At 37.5% G+C, this 24,577-nt stretch overlaps 1 protein-coding gene across 1 annotated transcript; it reads left to right on the top strand.

Moving 5' to 3' along the window:
- The first annotated feature begins 3,860 nt into the window (after positions 1–3,860).
- Positions 3,861–23,422, top strand: LOC105392794 (cell surface glycoprotein 1). The gene is made up of 7 exons (XM_048626519.1): positions 3,861–3,967; positions 8,194–8,255; positions 8,874–9,148; positions 12,060–12,190; positions 12,408–12,645; positions 13,115–13,244; positions 22,868–23,422. Exons 2-7 carry the CDS (start codon positions 8,202–8,204, stop codon positions 23,084–23,086), a joined length of 1,047 nt encoding a protein of 348 aa, XP_048482476.1. The 5' UTR covers positions 3,861–3,967; positions 8,194–8,201; the 3' UTR covers positions 23,087–23,422.
- Positions 23,423–24,577: the final 1,155 nt, after the last annotated feature.

Genomic DNA, 24,577 nt, shown 5'->3' with positions numbered 1-24,577 from the left:
TTTATTTTTATTTTTATTTTGAAAAGAATTGTAGTAGTTTGGTTTTGAAACAGTTAAGGCTGTTGTGGAAGATGTCGAGACCATTCACTTGTGTATTCAAGCTGTTGTACTCTCTACACATTCTACAAACAGGAGAGGTCATACCCGTATTCGTTTTACAAAAAGGAAGGTCCAATATTTTATTTATAGGATACCTAGGGTAACGCGAGGGTACATTTAACGATATGGGTGTAAGATTTGAGACCGAGTCTATGTTATGGTTAAGAATTTTGTGCAATAGGCAGACATCCTGAATTATTCTTCGATCCCGCAAGGTACACATTTTAAAAAAACTGCAAGCGAACATTGTACGGACTCCTATGTGATATATTTGGGGCAGAGAACGCTAATGACCGGGTGAACGCCCTTTGAATACCTTCAATCCTTTGGGATTGATTACTATAAAAGGGGCTCCAAGCAGTAGACGCATATTCGAGTTGACTGCGTACCAAAGAGTTGTAGAGTAAGATCTTACACGTAGGCGATTTGAATTTTTTCGTGTTTCTCCTGATAAAGCCAAGCATTTTTGCCGCTTTATTACCCACCGCATTGATATGCGAATCGAACTTCAGACTACTATCAATAAGCACGCCCAAATCTCGGATTTCGCTTACTTCCTCCAGCTGTCTGCCATTAAGGGTATATGTGGACGGTATGACATTTTTCTTTTTCGTGTGTTTGATATGATAACATTTATCAGCATTCAAAACCATTGCATTGTCATTGCACCAACGTTTTATTCTATCCAAATCATGTTGGATGAGCATAACATCATTGTTGGAATTAACTTGGGCATATATTTTAAGGTCGTCAGCAAACAAAGAGAATTTACAATGACGATTTTCATTACAGATATCATTGATAAAGATTAAAAATAGTATAGGGCCCAGATGGGACCCCTGGGGCACACCAGACGTTGCAATGTATATCTGGCTTTCGTAACCATTGACTGACACAGTTTGGAGTCTTTCATCGAGATATGACCTAAACCAATCCAACAGAGTCCCATGTATCGAGTAGTGTTCCAATTTTTTTATTAGTAGCTTATGACTGACTTTATCAAAGGCGCTACTGAAGTCAGTATAAACTGCATCAACTTGTGCACCTTTATCAATACAAGAGGATAAGTCAGTCACGAAAGAGACCAAGTTGGTGTGCACAGATCTTCCCTTTATAAAACCATGTTGATAAAGCGACAGTGAGTGGTGAACATAGCGTGATAGAATCGGGCATACAAGTGATTCAAAAATCTTAGAAAAGCATGATAGAATAGACACTGGACGATAGTTTGAAACGTTAACTTAGTTTGGTAGGTACCTACCTGCATAAATCGCAAACTTGAGGTAAGATTCTACAATATTTATTTTTGACTACGTAATGTACGTAATGAATAAACGTAACTTTGATACTTCGTTCTGCATCAAATTTCCCTAATTAAATTTCAACCTTAGTTTCCAATACACAAATTTCATTGTACATTAAGAAAATTTGACTATAAGTGGTAGCACTGGTAGCCTGATGTGCTTTGTCCGTAGGTTGGTAATCCATCCTTTGCGGATTTAATTTGCATGACGGGAATTTTTTGCTCGATTTGGCAGGGGCACTACTACTTCAGATATGTGATTATGAAATTATTTAAGAAGTTATGTACCTATCTAGAAAACTGGACCAAAATTGAAAAATTATACTCGAGTTGGTGCCCCCAAATATTTTAGTTTTCCCTTGATTCATACACCAAACACTACTTATATTCCAAATTTGAAGCTTCTAGGTCTGCTAGAAGTACCTTAGAATTTTTATGATCGGTGAGTGAGTGAGTGATTCAGTGACAAAATTAAGAAACTTTGACCCGTTATAATTCTTAAACTTCTGGTTCAAATTGAATGAAATTTTAAATATACTGTGTCTTTACAATGCCTGCATGGTTAGTGAAAATTCAGTCTTCTAGTGTTATCCACAACGAAGTTACAGGGGGTCAAAATGGCCTGAATTGCTTCGAGAAAAGGATGGTACCGCCGTGCCCCTTTTTTGCTCGACTTGGTGGGGGCACTGCCGTGCCCCCAGATAATTTCGATAGATTCCTTTTTCGATTGAATTTAAACACCATTCACGTATAAAAACACAGAGTAATGGCTTTTACCATAATTTAATGTATAAATACTACTAAGTGCTACTTACTTAGTTAGAATCTACTGTTTTAAGTACCTTTAATATTACTCTGTGGCATTTGTGGGAGGTATTGTGAGTCTTTATGCATGCAAATAAAGAAATTCTACAAATGTTGCGAATCTCTCAGGGGATTAGGGTGCTTTTTTCCATTTAAAATATTCCCTAGACTAGACATAATTTATCTAGATAATCGTCTGCATTTATGTAGGTACATGTTAAATCTATTCAATCTTTTTTGTTTTTGTTTTCATAATATACTTACATACAACAGAATTATGCAATGGTTTTACCTTAACTGTGAAAATCCTCAAGTAGTTACATTTTTATTTCATACTTGCTATACCCGCGAGGTTCGCTTCGCCTTAAAAAGTTTTCCCGTGGGAATTCCGGGATAAAAAGTAGCCTATGTTCTTTCCCAGGGTCTAAACCGTATGTATACCAAATTTCATTCAAATCCGTTCAGTAGTTTTGGCGTGAAAGAGTAACAGACAGACAGACAGACAGACACTTTCAGATTTATAATATTAGTTAGGATTACAATCTAAAATATAATTAGTGATATAATAATGTTAGGATTACTATGTATAATACACTCGCGAGCAATGAAAAAGTTCCAGTGACAATAACACCAAATTACTACTAAACGGAAAAGGCAAGCCTAATGATGCCGTTCTGCAATACTGTAGTATATTTTCAACAGCGCATCAGAATGTTACCAACTAAAGTCGTGGATATTTTGTTCCAAATTTAAATTAAATGTTTAAATATTTTAGTCTTTTGTTTTTAGCATTTTATATTTTGTGTTATAGGTAGGTACTTTACTTTACAATTTATAATTAGGTATTTATCCAATAAAGAATTTTGAAAAACAACAAACAGAGTGACGTTAGAGTTGAAATTCGCGTGCCGCTCTACCAATAACAAACACATTGGAGGTTGTGCCCGTAAATTGTAGCTTTATGCAAATTCTGACCCAGAGTAGTCGATGAACGCACTGTTAGTCCTGTTTTAGGAAGTATTTAGAGCTGTTATTGCCACGACGGAGATTGCATGGTGTACCGGATTATATTGAATAATTATTTATTTTATTTAATACTTTATTGCACAAATATAACATAAGTGTACAAAAGGTGGACTCAATGCTAAAACCATAAATAATCTGTGCGTGATCTGCATGAAAGTGCGTGTATGCGTTTTGTGTGTGATGGACTGTGCGTGTTTTCTATACAAACGGAGGTACTTCAATCAACGATGGGTTAGGTTAGCTAGTTAGTGCATTCTCGCAACATGCAGCGTGATACGGCGCGGTGAAAGAAGCGTCCCCTTCTACATCGTACTAAACGGACGCATCGCATTCAGTGATCTTCTTTGTACCTATATAAATTCACACAAGTGCGTCCACTTCATCGGCATTGCCACCGTTTCTTCATACATTTATGACAATCCGTTTGGTGCGATGCGTACGATACCAATAGGTGGACGCTTACCTTTATTATTATATTTTTTTTATTATTTTAATTATTTTATTTATAAAAACAGGCATATATACATTACATTTTTGTTTGACAGCGCCATTAAACCGGAATGGTTTGTCTTGGCACATTAAAATGAATAGTAGCAACTCCAAATATCTCCAAGTAAGGCTCGCCGGGCGCAGGTCGTTGCCCCGCGGAGGCTGCGCAGCAGTGCCGCTGCGCCCGCGCACCCGACGGTTGTGCCACTCGCGCCGCGTTCTCTATTCAAATACGACTGTCAAACTGTAAGTTCATTTTTGTGCTTGGAATAAGGTTTCTTTTTTTAAATTTGGAGTATTGTTGTGTCTGTGAGGTTGGTATTTTTATTTATACTTGCTTACTTAACTATTAAATACGGAAGGTGTTACGGGTAAAAATAAAGTAAATTCACCTCAAAATGCATCCAAATTAACGTTAATCATAAAAATATTATGATATAATTATGTGCCACAAGTATACTTAAATGTGTATTGCCTGCAAGCAAAACTTTGATTTTCATAGTGTTCGTAAAAAATATATTTTCAGTTTTTCGTGGCTGTTACCTCCTTATTTGTAGTATGTATTCTTAACAAACAATTAGACAGTACTACTTACTTAATATGATTTTGATTGGGTACTTGAGAACGTCGAAATATACGCACCTACTTTACCTTTTTTTAACATATGTGGTTGAATTTCAGAACTTTAAGGACCCTGAACTTGAATATTAGGTATTTCATGGTTTAAAAATCATTCCAATCTATCTACGAGATCCGAAAGGCCAAAAATCGACGAACAAAAATATTGTTTCCCCTATGTAAATACGATTTTATTACAACAACCTGTATATACCAAAAGAGCAGTTAAAATCTCCAAGGAGTATCGAACTCTACAAATTCTCAAAATCCGGTTTCGTACCACTCAAACTTCAACGTATTGATATTGGTACTCACTGCCTTATTTATAAGGATATTTAGATATACCGTTAGATCTACAATTACTTTAGAAAGTTTAGAATTTAAACAGGAAACCTACCGTGGAATGCCCTCTGCTTTACTGAAATGACGGTATTAGTTAAACATAGTCGGAAAGCTTCCATCCATTTTTTTCTATATAAACTCACTAGCTGTTCCCGCGCGCTTCGCTTCGCCTTAAAAAGTATTCCCGTGGGAATTCGGGGATAAGAAGTAGCCTATGTTCTTTACCAGGGTCTAGACCGTATGTATACCAAATTTCATTCAAATCCGTTCAGTATTTTTGGCGTGAAAGAGTAACAGACAGACACAGTTACTTTCGCATTTATAATATTAGTTAGGATACTTATTTTGTGTATTGCAAAACACCCACGAAGTAGGTATATAGTACAGGGATTGTTCCAAAACAATTACACATAATAGGGACCTATCACTTAGATCTGAACAACTCTCGTATACACCTACATTACTACAGAAAGCGGTAAATATTAATTAATTACATCGAACCAGGGACCTTCGCCTTAGTAGTCTGGGTCACTAACCACTACACCATTCGGTTGTCATTATAATTATCAATGTTATAATAATAGATACAGATCATTATAAAAATACATACCGTACCGTACATTATACAGTACCGTAAATACATTGTATTTTATTGATAAATTTGTGTTATTTTGGTACTTGGATAAATGGGCTAAGCTGCCAGTGAATTAAAGTATCATCTAAAATCACTTAGCGTTTAATAAAATTATTAGAGATAAATTGTGTATTGCGATGTGTTTGTTTGTTTAATATAAGCATGTTGTAATCATTATGTTTCATTTCAAAAATTCTGACAGCGTACGTTCTCTTTCGCGAACTTTATTTGACAATTGACGATTTTTGGATTCAAAATGTACTGGATTTTACTTCGTAAATGTTAATACTTTCGTTTTGATATCGCGATAATCCCTCAGACTCAGATCTGATAGAGTTTTATAGTCTAGCTCTAGTCTTTTTAACCATGTATTATGTTAGACATATTGTCCCAATTAATGTTTATTTATAAATTATTGTATAATTTTAAGTTGTATACAGAGGCGGGCTTATTGCCAAGAAGCAATTTCTTCCAACCAACCTTTGTTTGGTGGAAAACTAAAGTTTTTAAACTCTTTCAATACAATAAATAAATGTTATGAAACTATTTATACAAAGGTAACTGATATAATTCCATCCAGTATACAACGGGGATGTTATTACATTTGCATTAGCCTTTATATTCTATTCACGTTTTCTAGCTCTGTGTGCTAGGTTGCAGCTATTTAGGTCATAAATCTCGGGTCTGGAACCTATTTTCCCGGTTCCACGTATACACTTGGGTCTTGAGGATATATTTATTACTTAACCTTGTGTATTCTACATTTATGAAGATGGTTAGTTTTCACGGGTTAATATTTTATTTATTTAAATAAGGAACACTTATATGGACTCAGTATGAGTTTTTACATCGTTCATTACCGATTACGGTCCAATTTTTTGTTACGCAACGGACGCATCGCATTCAGTATTCTTTATATAGAAATTCATAGTATAAGTGTATCCATTTCATCGGCATTGCCGACGCTGTTTTCCATATACATTTACGAAAATCCGTTTGGCCCGATTAACTATTCTTAACTCATGTAGGTATCTTTTCTTTTAATATTATACTTTTTGTAACCGGTACACCGGCATCCACGACACAGGCCGAGCCTAGTGTGGAAGCCACCAAAATTCATAAATTTTCTAACTCAAACACTTCCAATTTAATTTCATAATAATTGTACATACTAATTTTAATTATTCTAACGTGTTTAAATAAGTAATTTTTATTTTGATCAGTGACTTTTGCGCTGAAGGGTATACTTATCTCTTTCGTTAAGTGTACTTTTCTGAATAGGTCCATAATTTCTGACCACGTTGCCAATACACTATAAAAGCAATCCTAATATAATATTTTATTACGCTATCAATAAGGTGGTATAATCTCGATATATAGGGTCCTCACAAACGAGGAATTTTCCCCCTTCATAAACTTTACGACATATTATTATGTATTTTTAATAAAAAAAACCCGTGATGTATAAATTTATGGGGTGAGGCTCATTTTGTTCTGTATACTGTATAGGTCTTACACGGTCCTATAGGACATATCCTAACTAATATTATAAATGCGAAAGTAACTGTGTCTGTCTGTCTGTCTGTCTGTTACTCTTTCACGCCAAAACTACTGAACGGATTTGAATGAAATTTGGTATACATACGGTATAGACCCTGGGAAAGAACATAGGCAACTTTTTATCCCGGAATTCCCACGGAAAAACTTTTTAAGGCGAAGCGAAGCGCGCGGTAACAGCTATATTATAAATGCGATAGTAACTGTGTCTGTCTGTCTGTCTGTCTGTTACTCTTTCACGCCAAAACTACTGAACGGATTTGAATGAAATTTGGTAAACATACGGACTAGACCCTGGGAAAGAACATAGGCTACTTTTTATCCCGGAATTCCCACGGGAAAACTTTTTAAGGCGAAGCGAATCGCGCGGGAACAGCTAGTACATTATAAACTTAAATACACTCACGGGCAATGAAAAAGTTCCAGTGTCATAATTATGGAACGTCAACGTCAGGTGGAACTTTTTCATTGCTCGTGAGTTTAACTTAAATATTTCACTTAAAACTATATACCATACATAGGTTGTTCAATGTAGTACATTTTCAGAATCATAGCATTTACACCCTGTATATAAGTATTATGAAGAAACATTTTCATCCCTTTTGGTTCACTGAATATTATTGTTTTTAGGTCGAATTTGTGTCTGCGACTGATTAAACACTTAATGATCTGAAAAATTCTTGGTTTTTATAATAACTTTTCTTATCTCAGCCCATCTTACGAGTTTAACCTTTTTTATATACATATATTATTATGCGACTGATAATGTTTTGATGTTATTTGTGGCCAAGACAATTTATTTGACACGTGATATAATTACACAACGGCCGTTTCACAGGTTCGTTATCGACGTCAATAAACTCGTCCACCAATCACAGCGCCATATTTATGGCAAATAGCGATACAGTGACGTTTATGTAATAATAAACCCGTATAGCGGCAGCAGGATGTAAAGCTCCCGATAAGTTTAACCATATTATTTACCAATCTGTACATATAACTTTGGCCAAAACACATACTGTCAGATAATATATTTTTTCAATCTCTTATACATAATTCCACAGTGTCTACGTAATATTATACCTACTGCTAGATTGAAAATAAAAATCTTCATTTGCGAAGGTTTGTTTCACGGGGAAAGCTATTCAATTTTAGCAATAGACCATGAGACATGCACAAAGGTTCCACTCGAGAGAGCCAGGTGCAGGTACTTACACCCCCTCAGAGAATAGCAATAGACCATGTGCTTGAAATCAGAAGTAAAAAAAGGCTGTATTTTTTTCAGCAAAATCTATTTTTATTTTTATTTTCCATATTTCAGCTTCCACAATGTCGCGGACGCTCCTCCTCATCGGCATTCTGCAGGTCAGCGCGCTGACAATGGTGAGTTTCACTTTCAACACTAAAATGTAAATAATAAAGCCCCTTTGTTCCGCGCAGGAGGCCATCGCCTCATTTGTATGAGCAGAAAATGCATTTCACTTTTCTTGCGTTTTGAAGTAGAAAATGTTGTTATTGTTAAACATCTGACCGAATAATCTAACCAACGTTAAAAACCCCCAACATTCAACACTATAAAAGTCGCAACGGCTAAGCCGAATTTGATAATAGTGGCTGTTGTTTCGTAGTCCCGCGTATGATTACTAAAGATTGAAAAGGCCCTATCCCTCTATTGTCTAATACCTACATATTTTATTTATCATGGATTGACAAATATTTTATATGTAGGTACTTAATTTGTTTATTATTGTTTAAATAAAGGGTTCTACATAATATTGCTCAATAGTAAATAATGTACTTAAATACTTAACGACAAAAGTAATTAGCAATGTCAGAGAGATAAAAATGTGTACAAAAAAATTCTAGTGAATTTTACATAACTTTAATTCTTGCAGCAGTTATGTAGTCATGTTTTAGTTTTATATAATATTTATTTAGATATCACTCCGTCTGTAATTATTATTATTTTCACAATGACAACGAACTACTTCTCAATTACAGGTTCATTCGGCTAAACAGCAGCTAAGCTTATCAGAGTCCTATCTCCCTGTGGCAATGCAGGTGATAGCCCATCTGACCGACCAGATGTCTTACGCCACCCAAGCCGACGAACCAGCCAAGCCCAAGCCAACTGCCAAGCCCAGCCAGAACAAGCCAACAGCAAGCCCGTTCAAGCCAATGGATACGCCGGTCAAGCCGACGGGTACGCCAGTCAAGCCAATGGATACGCCAGTCAAGCCAGCATCGTTTCCGAAGCCAACGACTCAGAAACCGGCGTATGTGACGAGCAGTGTCTATGGCCCTAGCGGATTCAATGGTGGTGGATGGTCTCTCTCTCTTTCTACTGCAAGGTCTGCTTCGCTTTTCTTCCCTTTCTTTCTTTCTTCTATTTTAAATTTATTTGAATCAAGGTTTATTAGCTATTAATAGCGCAAGCGTTGCATTACGTTAACATTTCTGATATCTTCGTAGGAAATAATCCTGTTAAAGTTCAAAATGAATTCCATTCGAATATCGTGTTTATGACACGAGAATACGAGTAATCCATCGGGACATTTTCTTTCTTATTACCGTCAATATTATCGGGAAATTCTACAACAATGTCCTAATTATGTCAGACGCAGAAAGGAGCTAGATAAATCAAATAATGAGAGCGCTTCCTGGAAACCAGGCGGAACTCTGAAGGCTCTGAAGGCTCTGAAAGGCCGAATCAAAGGAATCGCGGAGGCCGAATGCATAATTAATATGATTTCCTCAGCTTTTCTTGTGAGTGAAAACATTTTGGTAGTATTTACTTACCAGTCTTACCACCGACCGTAATATTATGGCGATATACATAAATCAAATTATGTATTCAAGTATATTTATGAGTTTAAAGGGGCCAAGTAGCAAGCAAACTTTTTAAACCGATTTCGATAAAATAGCTACATCGGTTAGAGTTACACAGATACAACTCTTTAAATATAGGCATTAATAAATCTTTATTGAAAACAAGCAGACTAAGAACAAAACATGAAAACCCTGACTCCCAAACTAGGTGCCCCGTATCTTAAGAGTCAGCTTATCCGTTTTGTACTTTCGTAGCTACCTATGTTTTTTCAGACACAGATATCAAATGAAACTTTACAATGTCCCACAATTTAAGTCCGGATTTAAAAATAGCAATTCAAACTATTATGTAAATGAGTCATATTGAGCCAGTAGCTTGCAGAACTAGTTTTCCCGATGCGATTTAAAATTCAATTTGGATTATCTGCATCCAAAGAAGCGACTTTCAAACGAAGAAATCAATTAAATGAACTCTGTATTTCTTCTATTCTTCTAGTCTAACAATAACAGTTTATGTAGTAGAGTCACGAGCAATGAAAAAGTTTCAGAGACAATAGCAACAATTTACTCCTAAACCGAAAAGACTAGCTTAATGACGCCGGCTGCGATATTGAAGTAAGTACTTATATTTAAGTTTTTATTTATAATTGAAGTCGGTTAAAAAAGAACGCATCAGAGTATTACCACCTAAAAACGAAAATATTTTTATCAAATCTAATTAGGTTTTATTTTTTATTTGGGTCATTTGTTTTCGACATTTTGCAAGAGGAACTTTTTCATTGCTCGTGACTCGTGAGTGTACTTATGTATAATAAAATTCAATAGTGAAGTTTCTGCATACATTTGCATTATTATAATTTATATCCTAACAGGAAACAGGTTACATTTATTTTATCTTCGCCTGCAACTGAACGCTTTGTATAAGCTAGTTCAGGGGTTCCCAACCTTTCCTACCCCAGCGGCATTACAGGTTTAAAACTGGTTGAAATAGATACGGTTGTACTCTGTACATAGGTAGAGTTGCTCTTTTCGGGGAAAATCTGCATTTGTACAGCTTTAGTGAAGGTGGAATTTCACCAAACGGTAAACGTATTTAGTCGACTGTCAAAATTTGATTTACAATTTAAAATACATTTAGAGTTTGACGACCGAATGGCGTAGTGGTTAGTGACCCTGACTACTGAGCCGATGGTCCCGGGTTCGATTCCCGGCTGGGGCAGATATTTGTTTAAACACAGATATTTGTTCTCGGGTCTTGGATGTGCCCGTAAAATGGCAATAGGCCCGCCCCCTATTACATTGGGACTAACATAACTCTCTGGCGAAAAGTGGGTGCAGCAATGCACCTCTGCCTACCCCGCAAGGGAGTACATCAGTACAAGGCGTGAGTGCGTGTTTTTTATTTAGAGTTTGGTAAAAGTAACCCTTAGTGCGTGGCTATGTACCTAATGGTTAAAAGTTAAAATGTTGAATACTTTGGAAAAGTAAAATATTTTGACTGTTTTGTTGTTTAATAATTATTTTATTTTTCTACCGATTAAAGCCAAGAGTCCACCATTTGGCATCGTACGCAACGCACGCACAATCGCACATGCATTGGCATTGCTGACGCCGTTTATCCATACATTTATATAACAATCTGTTTGGTGCTTACCTTTTGATGTAAAGAAATGTAGGTATTGCCCTGAGACGCTTTTCTGTACTTACAATTACAATACAATATACTTTATTTGCACCAAGAACAAAAATTACAAAAAACAAAACTTAAAAATAAAACAGTAAGTACAAAGAGGCGGCCTTATTTTATTGCTTAAAGCAATCTCTACCAGGCAACCTTTGGATAGAAGTAGTACTTACTTTACCTTTGGGAACCCCTGACACAGTGCATTTTGCTAAAAACGCTGGACGGAAAATTCATTTTTATTTTAAAGCCTTTTCTTGGAAATCTTGGAATCCAGAAACATTTCAACAATGCAGAATAGTAATTACTTGCTGGAATTCCTTGCTGCTGCTTTTTAAAGGTTATTTAAGAGTTTATGAATAATTAGGTTTAGCAATTATGTCTACTGTATTAACTTATTATACAACACCGAGTGGTGTAATGAGTTTTAACTGCTGGATTTTGGCCACTCTGTCTGGGGTGAAATCCTGGTCGGGACAGACATTTGTTTACGTTAAACAAAAGTCAAAGCAGTCATGTAGTAGCTGCATTAGCTCCGCGTCATAATAATATAATTTCAATTTTTACTGACCGATCGATAACAAAAAACTCACACTGAGGATACATATTTCCAGTCCTACACCAATCACTATTACCAAAGTAGTTCTTAATTCTTAACAGTACAACCTACATTTCAGATACGAGTCCACCACGCAGCACCACCGGCCCGGCCTCTACGCGCCGCTCGCGCCTCCGAAGCCTAATGAACGAGTCGTCACTAAGGACTTCCTTCTACCTATTGATCAGAACTCACAGTACACCGTTATAGGTAAAAAATTAAGTAGCTACCTATTAAAGAGTAAAAACGTATGACCCAAAAAAAAACCCTAACAGACAGAACAGACCCTAATTCTTACGGACTTTCTTTCTTAAGAAGGTGACTTAGGCACCTTCTGAAAATATTACAACTTGTAGTATTTTATATAAAACAATTCAATAAAAGGCATAAAACGAAAAGAAATCAAAAAACGAGTTTCCATCCGCAGCACCCAACGACCGCCCAACCGAAGAGCCCCTACTCTCAATAGAAGACACAGAGATCAAGCCACTAGTCGAACCGAAGCCCGACAGCGAGCCTCTACTCCCACCCCACTTCGCGCCGTCCAGCCGTACCTCCGAGGATATATTGCTCGACGATGAAGGGCTGAGTGATGAGGGCCTGCAGTACCTGTCCCCGACTGTACGCGAGTTGATCAAGATGGCTAATGGCCCTGATGATGAGAGGTTTGGATATTTTGTGGGTACTTATACTACTTATAGTGAATATGTTAGCACTACTCGTATCATCACATCCCATGGAATGGAAAATTTGCGCATTTCCTCAAGGACTAAACCGCCTTCCTAAGCTTGGACCATTTGCCACCACAAAGTGGGTTGGTTGCTTAAAAATCTAGACGTGATAAATCTAAATAGGTATGCATCATGCAGGTTTCCTCACGATGTTTTTCTTCACCGTAATAGCGATGGATACATTGTACATAAATTCAAAGAACCCATTGGTACATGTCAGCGCCGGGGTTTGTACCCGCTCTTTGGCGTGAGAAGCGGGCGTTTACCCGACTGAGCTACCACCGCTCTGAGCATTGATCCATATGTAGTTAGTAACAACGGTAATGGTACTTACAAACTAAGTTACAATAATTGGTTTATTAAGAAGAAGCCGCATTCAAACTCCAACTCTTCCCACCCCCAGGTTGCTAGAGGTGCGCGGGGGGGAGATCAAGGCGGGTCCCTCGAAGCTGTCCACCTCCAGCCTGCGCCTGCTGCTGCTGTACGACCTGCTCAGCCGCGACGCCAAGAAGCAGAGGCTGAATGACTATAGTGTGAGTTGTACTTTTTAACCGAGTTTGAAAAAAAAGAGGTTCTCAATTCGTTGGCATTTTTTTAAATATACCTATATATTATATTTTTTTATGTATGTTCACCGATTACTCCGCCGTTTATGGACCGATTTAAAAAAATATTTTTTTTATGTATTGGGTTGAGCTCCCAGGTGGTGGTGGTAATCATTTTTATTCATCGCCGAGTTAACCTCTTAGAGACTTCATACGATGACATAATGGGGAGACCCACGACAGGGTTCAGACAAAGCAGCAGTTTGCAGCCGCCGAAAACTGAAAGTTGTAAAATTTTTGGTCTCTGGGTCTCAGGAGGTAAAGTGTGATGTGAATGTACGGAATAGGTTTTCTTGCAAGGTTTGCTTCGCCTTAAAAGATTTTCCCGAGAGGATTCTGGGATTAATAGTACCAAATTTCATTACAATCTTTTCCGCCGTTTTGACGTCAAGAAGTAAGAAACTCACATACTCACAATCTTTCGCCTTTATAATATTAGTAGGAATAGTGTAGTAAGGGTGTCGAAGGACCGATGAGCTGGTAGGATAAACGAGTTTTCAAGGTATTTATGGAAATCGGCTTAGCCTTCCAAAACTTATGCGCCTTTTAGTGTTGAATATCAAGGATTTTAACGTTGGTTAGGTTAGGTTAGGTTATTTTATTAAAATTATAAATTATTTATTGCACATAAAAACATTGTACAAAGGCGAACTTAATGCTCGTAGCATTCTCTACCAGTAAACCTTTGGTGGTGTCGAGAAAGTGGTTGGTATTTACATGTAACAAGTTTGGGAGGTTAATATAACTCAACAAGGAAGGGTCTGGGAAGTATTTCATTGTTGTCTAGTAAAACAACTTTGTAGAACACAAGTAAGATGTGAAAACATTTATTTATTTATTTATTTATCTTTATTAGAATCCAACAGCGATAACATTAGTGTATATGTGACAAGTACTTTTCAGATACATGGCCAATAACAGGATTCTACTTAAATTAATGGTAGTATATCTAGGTTGGATATAAAACTGTTCTTAACAAAGAAATATTATTAAAGACACAGATGATTTAAGGTACTTACTACTTGCTTAAATAATATAGATATTACAATTTTACCATTGTATCCTAGTTACCTAGGCAAGAAAAGAAAAGAAAACTAAAAAGAAATAAATAAATATTGCACCATGCACAAGATAAATAAACATATAAACATACATACCTAAATAGTATATATGCAACCTGTAATGTATTATAGTATATGTATAATGCAATTATACAATAAGTATATATATAAGAATAATTTAATTTCATATAGATAAACCATGAATTATACTAATTATATATGTATATTCGATTACAAGGAAGGACAAGTTTACTCGTTACCGTAATTTTGTCGAAATAATTTATTTATGTAATTTTTAAAGGTGGCTTTGGATGAGTTGAATATATCAATGTGGGCGTAGGACTTGTTGTAGGTACGTGTTATTCTATTAAGTACGGAATGAGCGGCGTAGCTAGTGGAACGAAATGGAACATGAAAAAGTGGGGTGTGGCTGGTGCGGCGCCCTGGGACGCAGTATCCCACACGACTCACCAGATCCGGACAGTCAACCTGGCCGCGCACAATGTCATATAATAAGCACATGTCGAGTACTGTGCGCCTATCATCTAACGTCAACAAGCCGTTCTCACGACATCCATCTACATACGAGTGTACGGATTTTTTAAATCGATAATTGAGATGGTTAACAAAAATTTTTTGTATACGTTCTAAAAAAAAAAAAAAAAAAAATCTAATTTGTTCTTGTATATAATATATTGTGGAGACCAGATAGGACAAGCGTACTCCAATATGCTGCGAACATAAGCGTAATAGACAATTTTGATTGTGTGAGGGTCACTAAAAGGTTTGCATGAGCGTAGTACGAATCCAAGATTTTTATACGCTTTTTCTGTGACCATATCGATGTGTTGGTCGAATAGCAGCTTTTCATCGAGTAGAACGCCTAGATCCCTAATTATGGATACCCTCCTAACGGGAATATTGTTTAAAAGATAGGTATGACGAATAGGCTTTGTTTTACGAGTGTAGCTGATGCATTCACACTTATCTACGTTAACTGTTATATTATTCTTGCTGTAAAACTCACAAAGCCTATCCAAATCCGCTTGAATTTCATCACAATCTTCCGAGGTCTTTATTTTATAAAATATTTTTTTGTCGTCTGCGTAAAGAACGTGTTTGGAAGAGTAAAAACAATCCGTTATATCGTAGAGATACGCACAGTAGAAAAGCGGGCCCAAATGAGAACCTTGTGGGACGCCCGTGGGTATAGTAATGTAGTCTGAGCGATAGCCGCCGAGCACGACCGCCTGAGAGCGCCTGGTGAGGTAAGACGCTATCCAGCGCAACAAATCTCCATGGATCCCTAAGTTCTCAAGTTTGGCAAGCAGAATGGCGTGGTCCACACGATCGAAAGCCTTTTCAAAATCCGTGTAAACCACGTCAACCTGCCCGCCATTATCCATACTCGCTAAGACATAGTCCGAAAAAGTCGCCAAGTTTGTGACAGTAGAACGATTCCGAAGAAATCCGTGTTGTTTGTCGGAGATACCGGAGCTTATGACTGGGTAAAGAACGTCATAAACTATTTTCTCGAATGTCTTACCCAACGTATTCAGAATGGAAATACCACGATAGTGTTCCACCCTGACCTTTGTCCCCTTTTTGTGAATAGGCACTATGTGCGCAGTCTTCCAAATGCTGGGGAATACGCCATCACACAGCGAACGATTGAATATCAGGGCAATAGGATACGATATTGAGCTAGCACATTTTTTCCAAAAGTAAGGAGGAATACCGTCACTGCCGGGTCCTTTTAACTCGTTCAAGCCATTCAAATATCTTTCGACCAAGCCTTCGCTTATATGAAAACCAGATAAACAATTATTGTTAGAGCTAGAAGAAGATGAAGAAGACAAATTGTCAGTTGGTGTTCCAAAAACACTTTGAAAAAATAAGTTAAAAGCGTTACATATGTCCTTGCCTTCGGTGAACCTGTCGGTGCCATATGTCATTGCTTTAGGGTAACTGGATGCACCTCGGAGTGATTTTATGTATGACCAAAAAGCAACAGGTCTTTGTTTAATTATATTTTCCATATTAAGCGTATATCTTTTAAAGCATTGGTCATGAACACGCGACTGCCTTGCACGAAGTAAGCTAAACTCATCGTAGTCCCTCAAGTTGCCGAATGTCTTCCAACGTTTATGCGCCTTTAGCTTTTCTTTTATTATTTTTAATAGTGCCGGGCTATACCACACAGGAAATTTATTTTTTGAGAAATGCTTTTTAGTCGGTATATTCTTTTGAATACAATGCCTAATTATCTCATAAAATTTATTTACCCCTTCCTCTGGGTCACATGACAGTTGCGCTAACCAGTCAATATTAGTTAGGTACTCATTGATAGAACTATAGTCTCCTTTCCTATAATTATACTTTAGAATAGGGGTTTCCCTTAAGTATGAGATAGAAATATCCTGCACTTCGATGGTGAACGACGGGTGTGCCTTGTCTTCTGTAACGAGAGGTGAAGTACACTTATTGATGACCAATGGCAGATTTGAGAAGACTAGATCCAAAGTATTACCAGCATGGTTAACAAAACTATTATACTGTGAGAAACCCATAAAGCTCATATCTTCGACTAGTTGAGAAGCGGTGTTCTGTATGTCTACAGAGCCTCGTTTAGAGCATACAGGACCGTTAGCATTCCACCGCAGACAAGGAAGGTTAAAATCACCGAGTAACAGATAATTATCATGTGGGCTTGAATCAAATATAGCGCGGGTCACGTTTTTAAAGTTGTCTTCATCGAAAGGGATTGAGTGAGTCTCTGGTGGCACGTAGATAAGCGCTAAGTGCAAGTCTGCAGAGGAACCGAGCGCGCGCGCCGGCACCGTCACCCACAGCATCTCCGTGGGAGCGGCTGCGGGCCCCGGGGCGGGCGCGGGGGGCGCGGGCGGCGGGCGCAGAGCCGCGCACAGGGAGCTGCGCACGAGCAGCATCACGCCGCCGCCGGTTGTCTTGTCGCTGAGACTGAGGTCGCGATCCAGGCGGAACACATCGTAACTACTACAGCTTACTTCTGCGTCGAAAATTCCATCGTGCAGCCATGATTCCGTTATCGCTATTATATCATAGTCATGACTAATAATATTATTTCGGAATTGAATACATTTTGTCCTCAGACCACGCACATTCTGATAAAAGATACTTAAATTGCGATTATTATTAGCCATTTATAACGATTCTATAGTGTTAATAACTTAATATATTATCTAAGGTTAATTACGCAATGAAAACATCGCACATCCAATTGTGGAATAGAATAGAATTCTAAGTTTATACTCGTATGTGTACTATATTCGTATTACAGTAAGGCCTAATATAAAATGAATTGCCGACATACTTACAAAATAATTCAATTACGAAAAACATGACAATAGACTCGGGTGTCACCATCCCAAATACTAACTTTGGTCGGATGTTATTGAAAAAGTGGCTGTGAAATAAGTTATACCTAGTAGGTAGTATCATACTCAAGTAAATATGATGTTTTGTACGCTTCAATTTACGAAGTGTAACAGAGTGATACGTAAACATAAGTTGTAGTGTGATAGTTGGTAATCCGTAACTATTAATATTAGAGGGTAAACTGCAAATATTCACAGTAGCACAGACAGTAAACATGCGGAACATTACAGCCCGTACACCAGATATATGTGCGTGCTTCGACGCAAAAATATCAACTGATCGTGTTATATTATATTGTAAATTCATTTTTGAAAGAGTGACATATCAAAGAGCCAAAAGCCATCCTCAAAAAAAATAAAAAATAAAGTGAGATACTTATGAGAGTATAGTACAATTCTACAATGTCACATGAGCCTACTTTATTTTCAAGTAAACATAGTAAGAATACATTTAATTCGTTAGTGATTATAATATATTGTATACTACTTAATGAATGAAGCAATAAATAAGTTACAAATATATATGTGCAGTGCATGTTTGATGATATTATACCTATATGATTATCAAGTTTATCTTGCAGCGAAGTTGTGCGAATCACAAATTTGGTTGTCATTATAGACTTAAGAAGAAAAGTAGAAGTGCATGCATAAAATACAAAATAAATACCTGACAAAGTTTTCTTGCCCAGTTTGTTAGAAGAAAGTGAAATGCAATCGATATTGACAATGAAATATAAAAAGAAGGTCAATAATAGTCCTGAAATTAGTTTAATCTTTTTAGATCTTCTTCGACCTTGATCGTTATCGGGGGAGATGTTTCGTTCTTGCGTACTCGTATAATTCCGTTTTTTGCCCAGACGAATTGGTACTGCTTTTTACTGGCTGCTTCCTTACATTTTTTTAATAGTAACTTGTTATACGGTGTTAAGTGGTCGTTAATGTAGATCGGCTTAGGTTGCCCCTGGATACCAATGTCTTTTGCACAAAGTCTCGCTTTGCGTGAGTTGGAGACTATTGCATCCTTCAAGAGACGAGATTTCAGCTTCGCGATTATCACTCTGGGACGACCTTGCACAGCTACTTTGGGCGTCACTCTATGAGCATGTACAATGTCATCGGTATTAAACTCAACACCAAGTTTCTTTACCATACCCATAATTATATTTGGTAGGTCTTGATCTGGGTGTTCCGGGATACCAATTATCTCTAAATTAAGCATACGGTCCCTCTGGTTATTCTCATTTATGTCTGCTAACAGTTTTTTATTCTGGATCTGTAACTCTTGCAGTTCGGCTTCCAAAGTATTCAGCCTCTTAAAATCATGCGAGATACTATCAGTTTTTTGGACGAATCCGTCATGTTGGTCACTGATGAATTGTACTGAGTTTTTTAATGTTGATATTTCTGATTTCAGCTCTTCATGACGGGTTCCTAACTTCTGAATAGAACATTTCATTTCTGAATATTCTTTACGTACGCTATTGAGTTCTTCTTTTAATGCCGTTGTAGATTCTGCAAGCGCGTTAAGGTCCTTTTGTAGGACATCCGTGACGTTATCGTTTAACTGACCAAATCTTATCTCCATATCATATTTCCAGTCGTTCAGAGTTTTCTTAATATCTTCCGAAAATTGACTGAAGGCATCCTTGAATTCGTCCCCATGTTTCCGTTTTCGAGCAATCGTAGTAGGCTGCTCCGCGAGCTTGCTGAGATCTGCTTCCGAGTTGCTGTGTTTATTCGGGGAACGAAACATTTTGTACCTTGGCCTGTCTGCGCGATACTATGTCTCTGGTCGATGACAAATTTTGGTGAGATGAGTGCACAAAGAACTTACAACTGTAGTGCGTAGGGGTTAAGGTTGAATTTTACTTGTAGTATTAGGTGTAATATTTGAAAAGAACAGCGACACGTCCAACCACGACGGCGGTTAGCGAGCGAAAAACATTATTTACATTAGTTGTAGATGCCCTGCCTCTGTGGTCTAGTGGTAGAAGCTTCGCTTCATGACCCAGAGGTCCCGGGTTCGATTCCCGGGTGGGACCATCAATTTGTGTTTCTAAATTGTGGTTCTGAGTTTGGTTAGGACATAGAAGGCTGATCACCTGATGTCCGAAACAGTGAAACGATCCATGCTGTCGGATGGGCATGTAAAGTAGTCGGTCCTGCGCCTAGCTCTCTCCAGTCGTGTCGGTCAATCCGTCCCATTGGGCTATGAGAGTGATGGAACAGAGAGTGCTCCTGTGTACTGCGCACACACTTGGGCACTATAATCTACTCCTGCGTAGATGGCTGATCTCAATTGAGATTGGCCGCCGTAGTCGAAATTCGGCTAGGAGGACATTATTATTATTATTATGCCCTATTCCGGAAAACTATTACCGTTTTGAAAGAGTTAGCAAAGTCGAAAATTAAGCTCAATCCTTAATTCCAAATAGAAAATATATACCTAAGGGCAAGGCACCATTGCGGTGCGGTTTTCCTCTGACTTATTAATCTTATTATTGGTATTATTTGAAATCATGATTTCCATATTTTTTAATGACTTGACCCAGAAAATTTATGGAATACAACGCACCACAGCACCTTGCTTCACGGTTAGTAAAGGCCGTTAGATCTATGTAAACCGTATATAGTCTTTAAATAGATAAAATAGCTTAGATGTCCTGAATATCACACCTGCAAACCGAAAGCATCGTAAATCTAGCTAACTTCCAACCACCCAGGTAACCTCTAGATTACGAAAACCTAAGTTTAGGAGCGATGACGCGCTGACCGAAACTCTATGGGCGTTACTATGTACAAAAACTTAGACAGTGTTTAAAACCTGTTTAGCGCTGACAAATGTCAAAAGAGAATGGCCAAATCTGACACGTTTTGCAGCCACTAACCAAACCTATTTTCATTAAGTGATACAGGTGTTTAATATACTTATTAAAAAATCTAAATTTTAAAAGTGTTACACATCAGTATATGTTTAATCAATGGCTGCTGTGGCGGGTCATGGCGCCATAGAGATTTGGCCATTTTCATTTAGATTTAAACATTGGTTAACCAATTGTGGTATACTACAGTATAACCCCCTTATTCATAAAAAAGTTACTGGACGCTTTAGCTATTAAACTGTTTTGTCACTCTCTGACAGAGAACAATTTGTTCTTTTTATGAATAAGGGGGTAAGTTTATTTCGATGCATTAAACGTACCCATTGCATATCAGCTCCAGTTCGTTTGTTTTTTCGTAACCTAGAGTAGCCTTCTAAGGCCCACCTACGTAAGTTCTGAAAACTTATTATGAAGCCGGCTACAGACCGTTTATCAGCTGTATCTATCCCACGCTGTAGCGCTGAAACAGACGTGAGTTCACTTCACTTATTTAACTGTGCAGGGGGATCACTCTTCACTCTCCAAATCGACGAACGAACGAGAATTTATATGCTTCGTAATAATAATAATATGTGAGGACATCTCACACACGGCCATCCGACCTCAAGCTAGGCAGAGCCTGTGTTATGGGTATCGGACAGCTGATATATCTACACAAATGCATAATAGATACATGAATTAAATATAAAAATATCAACACCCAAGACCCGTGTACAAATATCTGTCTTTAAACAAATATCTGCCCCAGCCGGGAATCAAACCCGGGACCTTCGGTATAGCAGTTAGGGTCACTAACCACTACGTCATTCGACCTATCTCGTTGTATTAAGTGTTCAGATTAGGTGAAAATTCTTGTTCGTTCGTTCGTTGTATTAAAGAGTGACTCACCAGGAAGATTTATCGGTGCAACGTGTAGTATATCCAGGATAAGTTCACCCCAAATGGTTACACTTCTATGTACTGTTTGCACTGGGGTGGATTCGTATCTTTTTGTTAAACTGTACTGAGTAAAGAATATTAAAACTTAGAATAACTATAACGCTCTTTTTTACTTACCCAAAATTAAAATATAGTATTACCTACTTATCTCATAAACAACAACAGAATGGGACAGCTCTACTGTGCTCAGTGTGACAGGGTGTTCAAGACAAAGTTCGGACTTGTCAGCCACATAAGAGCACATAACAGAGTGTAGCAAGAGTCGCTGTTTTCGGATACGACGAAGAGGACATCATCTCATAAAACTAACCTACCTACATAAAATAATACTAAAATTCTAGTTGTACTTAAGCAAGTACCATTACCAAAATCCTTTCCACTGAGCATTATTAATTCACAAACCCTTTGTTTTCGTTTTCCCGGCTGGACATTAAACTGTCTGGGAATTGTGTTCCCTTCGAAAGGGCTCCACCAATAAACCAGATTATATGATCCACTGTAAAACTTTTATCTCACAAAGCAAGATGTTTCCATTCTACACACAATATATCAACGATACCACAGACACGTCATAAACGGGGTTTACGAGTTTTCCTACTCAATTAACCCTGGCTTATGTAAAATAGACTGTATTTTATGTATTGTATGTGCGCGAAATTTTAGGGGTTTTTCCATATTAATAACCTAACTTAACCGTTCAAAACCCCCAACATTCAACATCAAAACCATCAATCGCATAACCTTGAACATCTGCAGAGCGATCACGAAAAACAGAGCTAACGTATAGAATCGAATGCGAGTGCGACAACTGTCAATTCTATAGGTAAAAAGTGTTCGAAAGTGCTGTCAAGTTGACAATAGTCGCACTCGCATTCGATTCTATATTGTTCGTGATCGCCCTGCTGAACTGTTTTTCATGAAACATGTGTAAGAAGTGTAAGAACACAGCCTTTTGGGAGCTACGCTTCCACAGACAGATATACATTAATGTTTATTAAGATATCTCTAATGCAAAACAACCAAAAAAATATTGAAATAATATGGCTAGTTTTTTTTTAATTTTAGGTTTTAAACATAAAATTTTGAAACACCTATTAAATATCTTAGAAATGTTTAAGTTTCGGATAATACATTATAGGGTTCAATCGACTGAAAATGCCTTCCTCTATCACCTCCTGAAAGGATCAGGTCTACTTACCAATAACCCTGTATACCAAGCATCCAATAAAAACTTTAAAATCCTCCTTTTCCAGGGCTTCTCAGACACAGTGATCCGGGAACTAGCGACTTCCTCCAACGGTGGAGCAGCATCACAACTGGCCTTCGCCCTGAAGAAGATGCTCGACCGACAGGACTGCACCCACGAATACGCCAATAACAGAGCTCGGGAGATGATCACAGAGCTCGCTATGAACGAATCAAAACTCACCTCGGAAATACGGAATCTGGAGCCATTGGTCTACAAGGTGTAGCGACGCTAGCGCCAGTGTTGCAGTGCGGAGGGGAGAGGAAACTAGTTTGAAAGTTGCCATGTTAGATTTCGCCGTTTTTGTAGGGTGAAAGATCTCTTTGCATTTATATTTTATTGAAATATCTAGCCTTAGTTAAAATGTATGTCTATTAATATTATGATATCTAAGTTAGTGTTCTAGGAATATTCTTATTCTATAAGCATTATGTTTAAAGAAAAATAAAAAAGGTATATTTCATGATTATAAATAGCAATATACGTGATATATAAAATAGATATAAAAATATAGTAAGAACTTACCTATTATTTATAAATAAACTAAAATATTTATACACATTATTTTTGTCTCCTTTGTCATTGTTGTTTACCTTGATAAGACTCACGTAGTTTATTTGCTCAGTGAGCCCCACCATATAAAAAAACCTAAATCTTATTTATTCATCTGTGCCCAACTGTAAGTATAATCCTTACCATAAGAGTCATCTCCTGAAAACAGCTTCATTAAAAATGAAACGATAAATGAATTAAGCAGAAACCTTTAAAAGCTTTTAGATTAGGAAAGAAGCAGTGGGTGTACTGCGACTTAATGCTTAACATCATGTGCTAGTCTGACTCACTCACTTCACTGGTTTATCAAAGACTTTTAGTGCTAATTTCACCATTCTCGGTTAGAGCATAACCAGGGAGTAGTGGTTAACTTTTGACACATCTGTCATGAATTTTATATGGAGATGACGTTTAATTTATAAATCAGTCCCTGTCGGTTAGATAACCGAGAATGGTGAAATTGGCACTTATGCTAATATTGCTAATATATACCTATTTAAAAAATTGAAAATTTTCAATCTGTCAGTTTTTTAATAGCTATTTCGACAAACACACACAGAAAAGTATAACTATCACCAGTGGCGGCTGCACCTCAAGTGCGCCCGTGCAACGCACTACCATTTAAAAACCTTCTAAATATGTACCTTCCTTCTTCCTATACCATACTAGGTACGTCTAAAAAAGAACTTCACAAAAAATACCAATATAACAACCGTAATACCTACCCTAAACAGAAATTACATAAACCTGATTATCGTTAAATCGAGCTGGCCTATTTTGATTTCTACTGCGAAAGAATTAGATCTTATTTTTGCTTGAACAAAAACGGCCTCGTGCGCTCGGATTGTCGCACGGGGCGAGCTCCTATATGTAGTATGAAACAGGATGGAAATCGCCCGGCGCGTGAGACGGAAGATGCTCAGTACAAACTGTATGCAGTTCTAGGATAAATTCGTGCGCCGCACGCGACCGGAAATTGCCGAAATAATACGAATGACGCCACGGGACGGGAGGCGCGGGCGGTGTCCTTGACCGGTGGCGTGACCTACGAACGATGCACTTGTCATTTCATTCTCACAGTTTCACCTTTCGCGCGCGAATACGTAATTAATTTGTTACTCTAATTATATTAACTATGAAAGTAGTAAAGATTTCGTGAGTGTGT

Source organism: Plutella xylostella, chromosome 16, assembly GCF_932276165.1.
Source record: "Plutella xylostella chromosome 16, ilPluXylo3.1, whole genome shotgun sequence".
NCBI classification, from domain to species: Eukaryota; Metazoa; Arthropoda; class Insecta; order Lepidoptera; family Plutellidae; genus Plutella; species Plutella xylostella.
The sequence above is the reverse complement of the archived record's forward strand: the minus strand, read 5'-3'. Positions and strand labels throughout refer to the sequence as shown.

What these genes read in the sequence shown, in the direction of transcription:
- LOC105392794 (XM_048626519.1), top strand. Translation starts at nt 8,202, where the DNA reads ATGTCGCGGACGCTCCTCCTCATCGGCATTCTGCAGGTCAGCGCGCTG. An exon ending in AGGTCAGCGCGCTGACAATG is followed by an intron (nt 8,256 to 8,873) that starts GTGAGTTTCACT and finishes TCTCAATTACAG; the next exon opens with GTTCATTCGGCTAAACAGCA. An exon ending in AGAGGCTGAATGACTATAGT is followed by an intron (nt 13,245 to 22,867) that starts GTGAGTTGTACT and finishes CTCCTTTTCCAG; the next exon opens with GGCTTCTCAGACACAGTGAT.